Source organism: Heliconius melpomene, chromosome 1, assembly GCF_056956725.1.
Source record: "Heliconius melpomene rosina isolate 202511_hmr_F chromosome 1, ASM5695672v1, whole genome shotgun sequence".
Classification (NCBI taxonomy): domain Eukaryota; kingdom Metazoa; phylum Arthropoda; class Insecta; order Lepidoptera; family Nymphalidae; genus Heliconius; species Heliconius melpomene.
The window spans coordinates 4,306,374-4,323,199 of NC_140389.1; the positions used below are offsets into that span (position 1 = coordinate 4,306,374).

At 29.9% G+C, this 16,826-nt stretch overlaps 2 protein-coding genes across 3 annotated transcripts; both read right to left on the reverse strand.

Moving 5' to 3' along the window:
• Positions 1 to 904: 904 nt before the first annotated feature.
• On the reverse strand, positions 905 to 9,710 carry LOC146541007 (lysophosphatidylserine lipase ABHD12). Of its 2 annotated transcripts, none has more exons than XM_085189122.1 (10): positions 9,325 to 9,710; positions 7,940 to 8,058; positions 5,192 to 5,305; positions 4,834 to 4,971; positions 3,690 to 3,782; positions 3,219 to 3,356; positions 2,632 to 2,786; positions 1,954 to 2,121; positions 1,344 to 1,471; positions 905 to 1,098 (listed from the first exon to the last, which is right to left on the reverse strand). In XM_085189122.1, the coding sequence occupies exons 1-10, from the start codon at positions 9,366 to 9,368 to the stop codon at positions 1,074 to 1,076; spliced, it is 1,122 nt and encodes a 373-aa protein (XP_085045248.1). In that variant the 5' UTR covers positions 9,369 to 9,710; the 3' UTR covers positions 905 to 1,073. The 2 variants fall into 2 exon arrangements, with proteins under 2 accessions (XP_085045248.1, XP_085045257.1); XM_085189131.1 differs by having other exon boundaries at positions 9,509 to 9,646.
• A 935-nt stretch (positions 9,711 to 10,645) lies between these two features.
• Positions 10,646 to 11,617, reverse strand: LOC146541008 (U-megalopygitoxin(8)-Mc8-like). The gene has a single exon (XM_085189143.1). It carries the CDS (start codon positions 11,575 to 11,577, stop codon positions 10,657 to 10,659), a length of 921 nt encoding a protein of 306 aa, XP_085045269.1. The 5' UTR covers positions 11,578 to 11,617; the 3' UTR covers positions 10,646 to 10,656.
• Positions 11,618 to 16,826: the final 5,209 nt, after the last annotated feature.

Consider the following 16,826-nt stretch of genomic DNA (forward strand, 5'->3'; position numbering starts at 1 on the left):
TTGCTATGCTTTCATTACAGGTGCTATAAGTAAATGTTCCTAATTGAATCTATTTATTGAAAAATTATAAGAAAATATTTAAAAAAATACTAGTTTCGGATTTTTCCCTTGACATACACCCAATTACTTAACCGGATGCTAAATTTCACCATTCTAGATCATCTGGAACTTGGTTAACATTAAGGTCTATAGGTCAGTCACCCCCCCTAAAAATTTACGATTTTTGGACGTCATTATCTAAATAACTGTTTGAGCTGTGTTTATGAAATTTTATGCACGTATACAGGTAGGGGGTCTAAATATTTGAGCCAAATATGACAGCTTTAGGTGGAATAGTTTTTGAGTTACGAATAGGTAAAAAGTGGCTTCAAATGGTTCGTGTAAAATAACACACGGTGCTGCTCGCCAGTTCTGAAACCCAGAAACTTGGCACGCGCTCCGCGCGTTTTAAATTTAGTTGCGTTAATTTTTTTGCTATTAATCGGTAAAATTTATTTAATTTTGTTCTCTTTTACATACTTAAATAAATTTATATTGATTTTATTTTCGAACACATACAGTTATACATGTTATATTTTAATAGACATAGCCTGTTTTTTTTATTAGAATTCCTTTGAAATTAACTATTAAATATTTTATATTGAAAACAAAAAAAAAATGAATACGAATACTTTTTTTTGTAATTTTATTCTTTAAAATATTTAGAAAATATTACAAATAATATTCATACATGTAATTTCTACATTTTGCAATTCATTTAATTATAACATTGTCGGGATCAAGCCGACAGCCATCATGTTTTAAACTCAAACTGTCATGGGCGTAGTAGGAACACGGTACGCCCATGGACCTCATTCTAAATACTATTTTTTATTATAAACATATTAAATATAAATAAAACATGTTTTCAAAGCACTTAATAATTTTATTTTCATTTGTATAAATAAATAATAAAGCTGAAAAACAAAATAAATTACTATTATTATGCGTATAGCATCCACTCCCAAGTCCCGAGATCTGTTAAGCGTATTGCAAATTATTAGAAGATATTTTTTTTTCTTTTATTTATTTATTCATTCATTATTTGTAATGAAGTCACTGAAAAAAAAAACAGAAATTGAGGTTTTTTTAGATTAATCTTATCTAATCTAATGACAAAAATAAATAGTTTCTAAACACATTTTAAGCGAGTTTGTACCTATTTTTAACGTTTTAGTGTTATTCTACACTTCTCTCATTCAATTCTACAATATTTAGGTGTCCAAAAGACGCAGGTTCAAATCCCACTTATACTTATTAAACTTGTATTTTAATTTAACAAATCATTTTGAACTATCACTTACCTAATAACGTCAGGCAAATCTTTAGCCATACATATCCATTGGTGTCCTAGATTCTCCTTCACATCGTACGAGTGTAGTTTTACGGTCGCTCCGCCGGTTGAACGGGACTCTAATATCGTTTTGTATAACTGTAAATATATAATTACAACTTATATATGACTTAATGAAAGAGAGAGAGAGGCAAGAATAGTGACTCATAGGGAGTGAGTTGAGGCCAGTCGTGGCGCAGGGTCACAAGTGTGCGACTTTAAACCCGACAGGTTGTGGGTTCAATACCCACTCGAGGAATTAAAATATTTAATATTTTCATTTTTTCGCTCTGGCAAAGCGTCGAGTGCCGCCACTCAACACGCAATGCCTCCATAATTCGGTGGAAAGTGGGGTACGGAAATATTATAATGGGAACGAAGTGTCTTAACACTAGGTTCCCAAGTTCCCTGTGCGCATCCATCCTGCTATGTGCGAGATACAGTGTAAAGCAAAAAAATATATAAAATTATATTATCTTTGTTTACTGGACGGTAATCGTGACTATCTTCTTGTTTTTTTTCTTCTTTAATTACAAAAATATGTTTCAAATTACTTATAAACATAAAAATACAGTATATACTTTATCCCCAACAACATGAGGCACAATGAAATCATCCTTCGCGTGCAATATCAAAACAGGCAAAGTCGGACATCTACACAAGTGTTGATCGGAACTAAACATGTGCTCTTTGTATAATTTGAATGGAGCCACAAACGTCGATTCAAAATATGGCAGCCACGACACTAACTGTAAGAAAAATAAAATAAAATTAATAATTAGCTATTAAATGAGTTATTTATTTCTTCTTATTTATTATAGAGTAAGTAAATATAAATTTTAGTTGCTTTTCAATATAATAGAATTTAACAATATTGCTTAATAAGCTACTTTTAAACATACTAATACATTGGTAGACCGATTCTCATGCTAAGTTCTAATCATTTAATAAAAACAATAAATGCACGAAAATACATAATACATAACGTTAATTATTTTCAGTGCTATTGAAATAATAAAATAAAATATAAATAAACTAATAAAGTATTTTTTTATTAAAAGCATTAATTATATTAAGGCCAGTCGTGGTAAGTGTTATATTTTCATTCCATTGCTCTGGTGTCGAGGCAAAGGGCGGCGTTTAGTTCTGGCACACAATGCGTACATAATTCGGTGGAAAACTGAGAACGGAGTGTCTTAACATTAGGTTGCCTCTGTCTACCATGCTACATGCGGGATACTTAAATTTATCAAAATTACCTTAGCCAATGGATGGTAATGTACTTCATCGGCCAAACAGCTAAACGGTGATTCCAATATGAGTCCCTTAGGCAGAGGCAAAGGTTCAGATCTTTCTAGAATACTCTTAGAAAGTTCTGGAAGATTGCCTAGAAGATGTGATGAAATACCTGTACCTAGAAAGTCAATACAAAAATTATTATTTTTTTAATTGTATTTATATTGTAGTGTGTTTTGGTTAGTCTTTTGTGCATGAAACAAACCATTCAATTTTTTTTTTATTTTTTAATGTATTTTAATGTATGTGTAATGAAGAATTTTATATATATATTATATATTTTTTTGTATTTGTTTAATAAAGAAATAAAAAATATATTAAATAAATATATTACAATAACATATGTCAAAATTAACCGAGATTTCAGTTTTCCTTCTAAAATTAATTTCAATTTTAATACTTCTCTTAAACTTGATATATATGGTATATGATCCTCTAATGATATGTACTATCTTTTACTCATGAGTAAAAGTTAGTACAGATATTTTAGAACGGAGTGTCTAAGTTCCCTTTTTCATGTGCAGTATAGTGTAAAGCTTAAAAGAATTACCTAAAGAATGTCCCCATACAAAAAGCGTAGGTTTTTTTTCAGCTTTTTCAATGGTTTGTTGAAGCCAATCATATACTACTAGTGAATCTTCTACGACACCGTCTTCACTTGGTGTGATGTTTGTAGAGTCACCATAACCTAAAAACACAAAAAGACATTAAAAATTACAAAATATTGCAATTATTATAATTGCTTCTTAAGCGTAATTAATTAATTATTGACAAGAAAAATACCATGAATTCAGTAATTTTTTAAAGTAAAAAAAAAACAGCTTCACGCTGTATGCAGCATAAACCAGGGTATCCAGAGAGAATCTAGTGTAAAGAGACTCCGTTTCCCACTTTCCATATTCATTAATAATAATTAATTTCCCGGAGTGAGAATCGAACTCACAACTGTTGCCTTTATAGTTCTAGTCTCAAGTCTTTGTTAAATTACCTAAAAAACTATTAAAAAATATTTAATATATACCTCTATAATCAAAAGTTATTGTATGATAGTCCATACGTTGAAAGAATTTGTATAATTTCACTCGATGATAGGCGGCGCGGGAATTCGAATTACCTGTAATTATAAATTATTATTACCTAGCGACCCAAACGCGGCTTCGCCTGCTTCAACGAATCAAATAGTGTTATATTATATGGCTAAATTATACAAAATATTTACATATAGTCTGGCCTATAACTTATTCTGATATATAAGCTATATTTCTGTAAAGTTTCATCTAAATCCGTTTAGTAGTTTTTGCGTGAAAGTGTAACCAGTATTCAATTCTCACAAATTTTCACATTTATAATTTTACTAATTTTATTAATGATAAAAATACAAATCGACGCAGGGAAGCGATCTTGTTGTATCACAAAAAAACCTTCAGCCAGAGTCGAAATATTGATGTATTTTAAATATTTGTTTTTCTTCACGATGTATCCCGCACATAGCAGGGTAAGCAGAGGGAAACTGGAAACCTTAGTTAAGACACTGGTTTTGATTAAGACACATCTATTCCCCACAATCCACACAATTCTGGAGGCATTAAGTGTTGACTGACGGAACTAAACACCGATTGAGTCATATGTATCTTTAAATTAAAATTTTAGTTACACGCTAATTAGTTTCTGAGTGCAGTAGTCAGTTGTTATGGAGTCATAATAACTACACAATACAAAACGATACAATAATAAGGAAAAAAACTAAATACGAGTTATAAACTGGATAAAACGAAAAAAGTACAAAACGATTCTTCTTTTTATTTCATTCTTTCCGTGTTTTTAATTACATTTATGATTAAAAGTAAACGCTTATTTTATTAAAAAAATGTTAAAAATAATATTAATTAAAGACTTTAATATAATATTATTTATAATATTATATTAAAGTATTATCATATATATTTTTTATGTCGATTTTAACATGTGAAATGTGAATGTTTGTTTCACTTTCAAGTAAAATCTACCGAACAAATTTAGATAAATTTTATATCAGAATAACACATAGGCCACATTCATTGTAAATATTTTGTATAATTAGGCCATAATATAACAATAAGTTTAAGCGGGCGAAGCCATAATAGAAGCCATAAGAATGTATTACATTTAATGTAAAAATAACTTACCGTGAAAATACATCATAATAGGCGTCTTAGAGTTAATCAGTTCTTCATCCATTACCTTATTTAATTGTTCTTTATCTGTGCTACTGAAGTCACCTTTTAACTTTTCGTATGTCGACTTCGGCAGAATATGCCATATACCTAAAATAAATATAAATACTATTATTGAAGTTATCGTGGTGCGGGGGCACGACTATAAACTTGCGGAATTCAACGCCGCACTTTAATTACCTGGTTACCAGAGCTGGGAAGCGAAAATATGAAATAATTCATTCCCTCGAATAGGATTCAAACTCACGGCCGTCACGCTTATACGCTCGTGCCACAACACTGTCAACAAAATAATGAACGTTTTGCTTACCAATTTTAATATCACAGTTGTCCACTTTAGATTTATACTCTATACTTAAGTTTCGAGCTCCTTTGATTCCAATCTCTGAGGGATTCTCGAAGTCTACGTTTATAGGCCATTGTACTGAAAAATAAAGTTTTTATAATTATTTATAGAGGCATTAGCATTAGCTATTAGCTTCTCGCTGTATTCTTCATACAGCAGGATAGACAGAAGGAATTTGGGAACCTAGTGTTAAGACACTCCATTAAGATATTCCGTTCCTCACTTTCTGCCCAATTCTAAAGAACGAAGAAAATGAACTTAACTTAACTGAACAGGAATTGAACCAACAAACGTACAGTTCCTACTCGATAACATTTGGTCGACATTCACACGCTTGCGCCACTGCGCCCCTACGGCGTAAATGAGCAATAACTCCCTCGAGTTTATACAGTAATCAAATAACAGTAATTAATCTTCTATTTAGCATAACGGTAGAATTTAATATAAGTTCTTTCAACTACACTCAGAAATATATACTTTATTAGAAAACATTTATTTAAAATTTAAAGGTAGCGGGATTTTTATGTTTTCTAAAATAGTATTTTTCTTATCTAAGTGTGTAATAACATTTTAAAAATGTAAAAAAACAATACTCAGAAATATTAAGTAGCGTTAAAAGCGGTACAAGTAGCAAAGTATAATTGATTACATTATAATTGAGTAAAATATATTTGTTTTTTTTTTTAATAAAAATATTATATGTACATTGTACGTATGTATATTATCTGAAAACATTTTAGGTTTAGATTAAAAATATATCTTATACAGATAACAAACAGCACGACCCTGAGTTTTTCGCCTTGTGTTTTTTTTATGTATGGGAAATATACATAGAACATATTACATTCGGAGGAGTATTATAATAGAGACCGTCGTGGCATGGACAACGGAAGTGTCTTAATGGGAACGTGATTTACATCTGACCGAAAAGACGCAAAGAGTAACTTAATTTCACATAATTGTAGAGGTCAAACGATATTATGTTTATATTCAAAAGAACTTCCTTATAAATGAGAGTTCATCTCTTTAGAGTTTCATGTTTACCGTCATATAGAATGGTAAGCAAGGTGAATCTAGTGTCAGGATATTCCGTTTTTCGGTCAAATTTGGAACATTACGTGTTGAGTAAAGGTAAAACTCACAGCCGCAATTGCGCTTTCCAGAGTTTTTAACTAAAAATAATTCCCTCGGCCGGGAATCGAATCCATAACCAACGCGTATTTGCAGTCAATAGACGTTGTTCCGTTGTGCTACGATAGCATCTATATATTGTAATATCGTCTTAATTAATTCATATTCATATAATTTTAACTAAAAAATAAAATAATAATAAAAATATTAAAAATAATAATTAATAATTATAATTATTAACCCAATTATCATAAATATCACATCTACATACCTACAATAATGTATGGATTTTTTTACTTGTATCTGTGTCACAATATCTGCGAATTATCTTTACATATTATGCTGATATTGATAATAAAATTTATTATTATTATTTTTAATTCTTTTCATTTTTACTTAGTACCTTAATTATTATTTTTTTGTATGATGGGAAGAATTATTTTTTAGATTTTAAGGGAATATTATGACAAGTGTTGTAACACAGCACTTTTTTTTCTTTCTGTTTGATATTATTTTTAAACTGAAAGGATCTGATATTAGTTTAGTTGGCGATTCCTCTGAAATTTCTTCACTTTCAAGTTAGTATGTAGGCATATACTCTTAACTACATATTAGACTAATAACCCCTAAAATTTCAGCTTTGCTAAAATAAAGTAGGTCTGGGGGCCCTGGGATCTTGGGATATTTTATGTGAGATGTTATGAATTTATGTCAGACAATTGTTTTTACACGTTTTTGCTCAATTCAATAAAAATCTATCATAACAAATCTTATTTACACGTCTATATCCAAAAAAAATAGTGTTAATTTCGGGTATCCGATGATTACGATTAAGAAACAACCAGAAGTTACACTAAATTAAAGACATGACGTACCTAATGGATTCTATAAACTCCACGCAAAAACTTAAATAAAAGATCATGGACATTCATATAATTATAACAATTACGTATTTTTTTTTAACCACAGTTAAAAATAAGTAAAAAATCCAGTATATCAAAATTTAATTTACATGTAACAAAAAGAGTATGTGATCAAATATCCATAAAAACAAAGGTCATCAGTGAAGTAAATGTTAAAATGAATAAATATTTCAATTCAAAAACTTACAATTTTATATACAGCTTGCATGTAATAAACATGTAATAAAATTGTGAAATGACACTAAAAACATTTTATATATTTCAATATTCGTAAAAACGTTTATTACACGCATTTCTATAGAACAGATATAACATATCAAAAATAACTATGGAATAACAACATTTTGTCTAAAATAACACTGGAATACTAACACCATTATTTCTGATAGATAAACACATAAACATTTTTTTAGATGGGGAATGGAAGTGTCGTAGTGGAAACGGAGTGTATAGTGTATAGTAGTTCAAATGAGGTATCAGACAAAAGGGCTCTGGCTTAGCTAAGTTTAAATTTCAGAAATAATATCTTATGAGACCTCCAATTTTTGTACAGAACTCTTTTTAAGGTGGCAAGACCGACTGACGCTTGTCCGGTTTTTTTAATTACTACATACTAATATACTAGAAACTACTACTACTTTTTAAAACCACTACTAACCTGAATTAGAAAATATGAGATGACGTCGGAATGTCTTCGAATATTTAAATATAAGGGGTGCTACAGCCACTTGTAATACAAATAAACCAGCCGTTATAGATGCTCCAAGAATGAACACCCTGTAAATGTAAAATATAAGAAAAATATGGAAAGCTAAATTTGTATAACATAAATATTTTGTTTATTTTTCATACTTGATAGGCAGAAATTGAGAATATTCTTTTTACAACAAAATCCATACATAATGAATAAGGTAAAATAAGGTAAAATTATAAGGTAAAAACTTGTACAAAAAGTTATTTCAAAACATATAATGTAATTAAAAGTAAATAATATTAAATCCTTGAAATTTTATTTATATAAAAAAACTATAATTCATAACCATGTTATCTATATATATAAAAGGACTTGTCCTCACTGACTGAGGTAAGACGCATGCACAGCCATAACCGCTGATGGTAGAAATTTGAGATTTGGACAGATGTTTACTTTCGTAATCTGGACATCCACTAAAAAAGGATTTTGTAAAATTTTAACCCTAAAGGGGTGAAATAGGGGTTGAAAGTTAGTATAGAAAATTTTTTAAATCGGCACCGATTCTTATAAAATTTGAATTTCAGACTCTTAAAAATATTTAATTGAACACGTGTTTCATGGTTTTCTAGAATTCTTTCCATAAGGGTGCAAATAAGGGGTTGAAAGTTTGTATGGAGAAATTCTTAAATCGCCACCGATTTTTATAAAATTTTAAATTTAGACTGTTAAAAATATTTAATTGAACATGTGTTTCATGATTTTCTAGAATTTACCCCCTAAGGGTGCAAATAAGGGGTTGAAAGTTTGTTTGGAAAAATCTTTAAAACGCCACTGATTTTTTATAAAATTTGAAATTTAGACTCTTAAAAATATTTCATTGAACACATGTTTCATGGTTTATTAGAATTTACCCCTAAATACGTAAGCGACGCTGCGCGCGTCCGCTAGTCTATTTATATAAAAGGACATGTTCCAACTGACTGAGGTAAGACACACACACAGCCGTACGTGTTAATGGTAGAAACATAAAATTTGGACAGATGTTTACTTTCGTAATCTGTACATCCACTAAGTAGGGATTTTGAAAAATTTTAATCCTAAAGGGATGAAATAGGGGTTTTAAGTTTGTATGAATTTTTTTTTAAATCGGCACCGATTTTGATAAAATTTGCAATTCAGACTCTTAAAAATATTTCATTGAACACGTGTTTTATGGTTTATTAGAATTCACCCCTAAGGGTGCAAACGAGCAAGCGAAGCTGCTCCCGTCCGCTGGTATATAAATATTTACTTAACAAATTATTTTTGTTGTGTTAAATTTCATCACTTAAAAATTAAAAAACACTTACCCAACGATGTATAAAGGCAAAAATACAAGTATTCCCCGCAACATTTTTACTTACGAATCAAAATTCACACAATATTAATTAAAATAATAATAATAAATCCCTTCTACTTAAATATTAACTACTTAAAGTACGAGTGATGTTGATAGTTAGTGCAATATAAAGTAAAAATAATAATTAAACTAACATTGTGGGTGTTTTATTCTGTGTAATTTTATTAAATAATTATGCGACACACGTAATTTACAATAAGGAATGGCTAACAATTAACAATACTGTTATTTGAACTATCGGCAGAATGACCGTGGATTCCAAATTTGCAATGTGAAAATTGATTGTGAATGTAAGCTGTCATCTGTCAGTGTCACTGACAAAAATGAAATAAAATAGTGCTGCCATAATAGATAAATAATCTAATAATAGGTACGTAATGTCTTTTAAAGTTAATTACCGTTTATATTTTACCATTTTGGGATTAATATGGTCATATTAATACGAAACGGTGTTGTATTTATTAAATAAGCCTTATATTCCTCGTATTTTAAGTCAGTGATAAACAGCTCTGTATGTTTATTATGATTTATTTATCTGTTTATAAATTTTCTTATAAAAAGGTTCAACGTAATATTTATTTGATACTTAATATTATAAAAAAATATCACGAAGGAAAAATATACTTTACTCTAATTGTTATTTAAAAAATATTAACGTTGTACTTGCTTAAGAAACTAAATGAAATGCTGATTAATAATATATTTTCTTCTTATCTTGGTTTCTTGACAACGGAACAACGGATGTCAAAATAGCATTACAAGATTTTCTTAATAAAAGAACCATACCAAGATATTCGTACATCGAATTATGTGAATCTAATAAAAATACGTAAATAGGCACTAAATAATTAAAATACTATCCTATATCTAATTGAGCTTTATATACAGTGGCGTAGCTAGGGGGGTGCGAGCGGTGCGGTCGCACCGGGCATCAAAAGGAAAAGGGGCATCAAAGTCGACGATCACTTTTTTTTTTCTTTGTTTTTAGACCTTAGACCATCTTAAGGGCATCAAGTCCCCTAAGCCGCACCGGGCATCAAAAGGAAAGGGGCATCAAAGTCGACGATCACTTTGTTTTTTTTTTAGAACTCATCCAAAGGAAAGGGGCATCAAAGTCGACGATCACTTTGTTTTTTTTAGACCTTAGACCATTTTAAAGGGCAAGTCCCCTAAGCCACACCGGGCAGCAAATACCCTAGCTACGCCACTGTTTATGTATGATACATTATGGCCAACCTCACTCTATATAACTAACCAAATAAAATAAATGATAATTCTATAATTATTTAATAGTTTTCTTGTAACGAAACGCCTTATTTGGATATTTTATGGGAATCTTTTTCCCTGTAGATTTATCACGAACTTCAATATATGGATCAGTGTAGCATACAACTTCTATATACTCCGTTGTTAAAATTTCATTCTTTAGTTTTGCTGCTTTCATTATATTAGATATGGATGGAGCATAAAAGTGATATTTTCCATATAATCTTGCATAATTCGTTACAATTTGACCTGTGAGTCGAGAGACGTACGTAAGTTTAGCTATGATGATTGTTCGTTTGCCCAACAATTTCATAGTCACAGCTTTCCCCGGTTCAATGTTAACAAAACCAAAGCTGTTCACTCCAAAAGTCATTTTTTCTGTCTTATAATTGTCCTTTCTCCATTTATTTTCAAATACAAACTTCTGTAAATCTATTGAAACGTTCACTCTGTAAGGAATATCATCCACAAACATACCCTTATCAGACCAAAGCGATTTCATGTTTAAATGTACATTTTTAAATATCCTAATGTTTTTCTTTAGTTTACTTGTTGTGTTGTTTATATGATCTATGGTTGTTACAACTGTATTTTCGTTTATTATGTCGTCTATTTCAGCACTCTGTATTTGCAAACTTCTTCGCACTTCATTCCAGTCATATTTTCTATATAAATCGCCGTAACGCGTAGGATCTTTTAGAAAGATATCATCGGGCGCTTTCCCAAGTTCAACCTTGACACCGTATTTTAAATTGTCTTCGGACACGTTATACATCCGTATTTCTTTATCGGTTATTAATTTTTTGTGATCACCACTGAAATTGACTCCCGACACAGCCCTATTAGACGACACTTTAATATTAATACTTATTTTAGCGTTACATTTTCCAAATAAAATTGTTATATACGCGAGATATAAAATGATAAGCCTGTTCATGTTAGAATAACACTGTAAAGAAGTATGAGTTAAGATTTTTGTTTTGATTTATTCCTCAATACTGCGTAAATACTTCAAAGTAATAACTAATAGATAATTATATAAACAAATAAAGTGTTATATGTTATTTTGTTGAAATAATAATTATTTATTTTACCAAGTTAAAATCACCTAGAAGCATACTGTTGTTATTAACTATGGTTAATCAATTATTTTAAGAAAATTACGATCAGGAAAATATGATGAAGAAAATAAAGATCAGGAAGTAAACCAGATCGATGAAACATTCAACATAATAATACTTTTAATAGATAAATTTTAAAAAAAGTACATTATAATATACCTAGTTTCTTTTTTTGAGCTTTACGTAGTATCCTGCATGCAGTAGGGTAGGTAGAAGGACCTAGTGTTAAGGGTGACTTCCCCATTTTCCGCCAGATTCTGGAGGCATTGCATGTTTAGTGACGGAACTCAACGCCGATACTTTGCCCCCTACACCAGAGCGCAGAAATGAAATTATAAATTTAAATAAATATTTAAAATGAGAAATATTTAATATATTTTTTAAAGCATTGTCGTAATATAGATATGTTTTACATATTGGCCTTACGCGTAGGTATAATATTATCGTGAATAGGTCAAGTTTATGTTAACTTTATAACATTAGACCTATGTAAATAGAATAAATATATATTTAATACAATTTAATAAATATTCTGTTATTTTCTTCAGATTCGAAATTTTTTTTTCCTTACAAAATTAAATGAAATAAGTTCATAAAATAATTGTATTTAATAGATTTAACATTGATTATATCTATGAGTAAAGAGTATTACCCTGAGATCCGGCCGTTGAATCCTGCATAAACGAGTTTTCTTAATTAAACCTATATTAATGAATAATACATGATTAGTAGAACAGATTACACCTGGGTTGCCTGGAAGAATCCTGCCGCAATCACCTTTAATTACATTTTTTCGTAACTCGTTTTTGGAGAAAATTGCACCAATACGTTTTTTATATGAATCGCACATCATTTGAAAGATAATCCCATAAGGAATTGGAAAATTAAGGGTTGCCAGCTCTCAGTCTGCCGCAAGTCTAGGGTTGCCTGGTTTAAACATGTCACTTAATGTTAATAATTTTCACTCATGTGTTTTTTTAATGAATTATATATCAAATTAAAGCTTATTTTTTTCTGAACACTATAAAACAGGGTTGCCTGGAAAATTCCTGCCGCAAACAGGGGTTGCCAGCGTTTGAAATATTTTATTCCGGTTCCGTTTGACTATGAGAATAGACGATGAAATGCGCGGTCTGCCTTATGTTTTAAAGTAAAATATTATATAATAGAAGGTCAATCTTAAAATCAATATTTATTCTAATTGTTCACCTGTTAAATGATGATTTTAATCATATTAAGTACACGCAGAAAACTATTTAAAGATCATAGGGCAGAAGAAATCATCCTTATTTTTCAAGTAAAATAATGAATCTATAATATTGAGTCTTTGCAAAATCTATTTTCTAAATACTAATATTTATTTATTAATTTAAATAACCCTTTCAAAACAACTAAATTATCTAATTAAGTAAATATTTACAAATATCGATCTACTATAAGGTATTAATTACAACATGTTTCCTTAATATAATGAGAGGTGACAATTATTGCGGATATTTTTTTATTAATTAAGAAAATATGGAAAATTACATTTCAATAAACAATCTCTCTCTCTCTTCGCCCTCTGCTTGTTTGATTTGACAACGCCGTCCGTATCCGTAGAAAGAACTATGGCGCCCATCTTTTTGGTACGAATATTTACGTTTTTGCAAAGTAAATGAAAACTATTCAACTAATAAAAACTATTAAAAAATATAGATAAAAAAATGTCGCTAGCAAGAACTTGTCCGTCTATGCTGATAGTTTTTAAGGCATTTAGGTCTGAAAGAATTGTTCTTTTAATTATAATAAAGCGTAATCACTCACTCACGTCCCTAACTTAGTGTAATCAAAACTGAGGCAATTCCCACGGCCACAATTGTCACATTTTATTAAACTATATAATATTAAAGATTATAGTATACTTTCGTTTTGCATTAGAAAATAATTAAAAAATACTTCTTTATATTTTTTTTTAAAACAATGAACTTTTTGTAATACTGTAAATTATAACCGTGCATTGTGTCACTATTTAAAAAAATGTCACTGTATTTAAAATTCATTTTTTGGCGAAACAATAACATAATTTTACAGTTTTGGAAAGATTCCTTGTTAAATTCTATCACATTTTCACATCTTCATTTTTGTCAAGTAAAAACGTCTTTACTCCAAAACGAAAGGTAAGTAACTAAGTAATATGCTCAAAAACAACTCATTTGGCCATCTGCACTTTTATTGCATTTAGAAACAATACATCTTCGAAAATAATTTTATTGCATTTGGTTTGCTTTGTATCGCGCCGCAAAATGTTTATCTATAGTAAAAAATAGCCAACTAATTGATATTTGCCGACTCTTGGTCATAAACCGTAAATAGCGTTTATTAGTCGGCATTACTGTCGGATTTTCTTCGAATTTATTTTGCTAACTTAGTTTTGTTTATTATAATTCTATTATATATATTTCTTTCCTATGCAAATTATTAAAAATTGCGTGAGAAAAAATCAAATCAAATCAAACAAGTAGAGGACGAAGAGAGAGAGAGAGAGAGTTCATTGAAATGTATTTTTCAATATAATTAATAAAAAAAATATCCGCAATACTGGTCACCCTTCTTTATATTAAGGGAACATGATGTATATGTATGTATATTAATAGTTTATAGAAGATCGATATTATACATTTATTTAATTAGATAATTTAATTGTTTCAAAATGGTAATTTAAATTAATAAATAAATATTAGTATTTAGAAAATAGATTTTGCAAAGACTTAATATTATAGATTCAATATTTTACTTGAAAAATAAGGATGATTTCTTCTGCCCTATGATCTTTAAATAGTTTTCTGTGTGTACTTAATATGATTAAAATCATCATTTAACAGGTAAACAATTAGAATAAACATTGATTTTAAGATTGACCTTCTATTATATAATATTTTACTTTAAAACATAAGGCAGACCGCGCATTTCATCGTCTATTCTCATAGTCAAACGGAACCGGAATAAAATATTTCAAACGCTGGCAACCCCTGTTTGCGGCAGGAATTTTCCAGGCAACCCTGTTTTATAGTGTTCAGAAAAAAATAAGCTTTAATTTGATATATAATTCATTAAAAAAACACATGAGTGCAAATTATTAACATTTAGTGACATGATTAAACCAGGCAACCCTAGACTTGCGGCAGACTGAGAGCTGGCAACCCTTAATTTTCCAATTCCTTATGCGATTATCTTTCAAATGATGTGCGATTCATATAAAAAACGTATGGGTGCAATTTTCTCCAAAAACGAGTTACGAAAAAATGTGATTAAAGGTGATTGCGGCAGGATTCTTCCAGGCAACCCAGGTGTAATCTGTTCTATTAATCATGTATTATTCATTAATATAGGTTTAATTAAGAAAACTCGTTTATGCAGGATTCAACGGCCGGATCCCAGTCTATATTATGCGATTTGTCGAGTTGGTTATTCTAATGGTGTTACGGCTAATATGAAAATAGTAGGTACAGTAAAAAAAATACGAATTTATTTAAATACTAGCGGCCCGCCCGCGGCTTTGCCCGCTTGAACTACATAATTAAATGTAATACACAGAATTGACTGACAATATATAATGACTTCTTATATGTTTTTTTACGACATTATCGTAATTTGTATAAGGAATATTGATACTTGATATTTATTTATACACATTGTTAGATATTAGAGCATTGATACGTAAAGCTAATTATTTATTATACTCTTAGCGAACTCGTGTAAAAGAGGAAGAAAGAGGAACAAGACTGTAAAAGAATTGTGTTAATCGGGGGATGCAAGTGCCATCAGAGATCTTGCTTATTCTTCAGGGGCGACGCAAGTCTTCAATAATATACCTATCATTATAAAATAGACCTCAACTGCTACACCCTACACCGCGTGGGGGTACTCCTAGCTTATGTTATTTTAAATTATTCTGATCTACAGAATAATAACACCCATTTAACACTGACCACGCAGAACAACTATTCCGAAGCTATTATATTTAAGTATATCTCTTAAGGTTTAGCTGTGCTGTTAGGGTTCCATATGGTCGGCCTAGATGTGGGTGGAAGTTGATTGTCATGTTGTTCAATTTCCCGAAGGCAGTATATGTTTTGTAGTCACACGCGGTCCCAGCCCAAAATTTTAGGGGGAGGTCACTAATATCATGTCATATGTTAAGTAAATTAGACTATTGCACTATACTCAATTTTATTTATTTATTTATTATAAAGTGTATATCTTTAAGAGGCAGTCTTCTATTACCAAATTGGGTGACAATATTTGAGATATTTAGCGCTGTCTCTGGAAGAACAGCCTCTCTTGTAACATGTTTGCTGTCAACCAAGTTTTTACACGTCTTAACGTAGAAAATGATCTATCGGCTATCGCACCGTTTATATAGGAAAAATTGCGAGAAACAATATGGGAAACAATAGGGGATATTTATTGTAGATCATTTAATTTCCTTCAAGAATATATATTGGCTTTTACATCAGTAATATTAAATTAATCGTAACAAAGTTTCTAATGAAAAATACAAAATTCTCTTTGTTATTTATATGGGAAATCAAAAATCACGATGAGACACCTCTTAATATAAAAATTAAGACCTGCCCTTTAAGCATACGTATTTTTTGGAGTCCAGAACAATATTTTCACTATAATAAAAAATATATTATTTTTATGGCCCACCCTTATGTACATGTCTTTAAATAAAATATCACAATTAAAAAAAAACAGTATTATTAATCTGCTACGCCTGCTTGAAATATTCAATACAAATGTTTGTTTAAGTGTATGTTATATGTGGATATATATAGAAACAAAAACTGTAGTTGTTGCTCTGTAAGGAGAAATTTATTGTAAAAAGAAGCATCAAGGACACAATGTCTACGGGCCAACAATTGAAAGTATTCTGAAAAGTGGCAAATTACAAACAGAATTCGTGATTATTGAAAACATACATCTTGGAATTTATGTTGACGCTTCGTTGAAAATATATGATAAAGTGATTTGAATATCTAATATTAATTTGAGATGACAAAAAAGTAATCCTATAAGG

Excerpts from the sequence above, each read along its gene's own strand:
- LOC146541007 (XM_085189122.1), bottom strand. The coding sequence starts at position 9,368 with ATGTTGCGGGGAATACTTGTATTTTTGCCTTTATACATCGTTGG. Across the intron at positions 2,787-3,218 it reads TGTATGGGGACATTCTTTAG|GTACAGGTATTTCATCACAT; the intron begins GTAATTCTTTTA and ends TTGACTTTCTAG. Across the intron at positions 2,122-2,631 it reads ATTACCATCCATTGGCTAAG|TTAGTGTCGTGGCTGCCATA; the intron begins GTAATTTTGATA and ends TTTTTCTTACAG.
- LOC146541008 (XM_085189143.1), bottom strand. The coding sequence starts at position 11,577 with ATGAACAGGCTTATCATTTTATATCTCGCGTATATAACAATTTTATTT.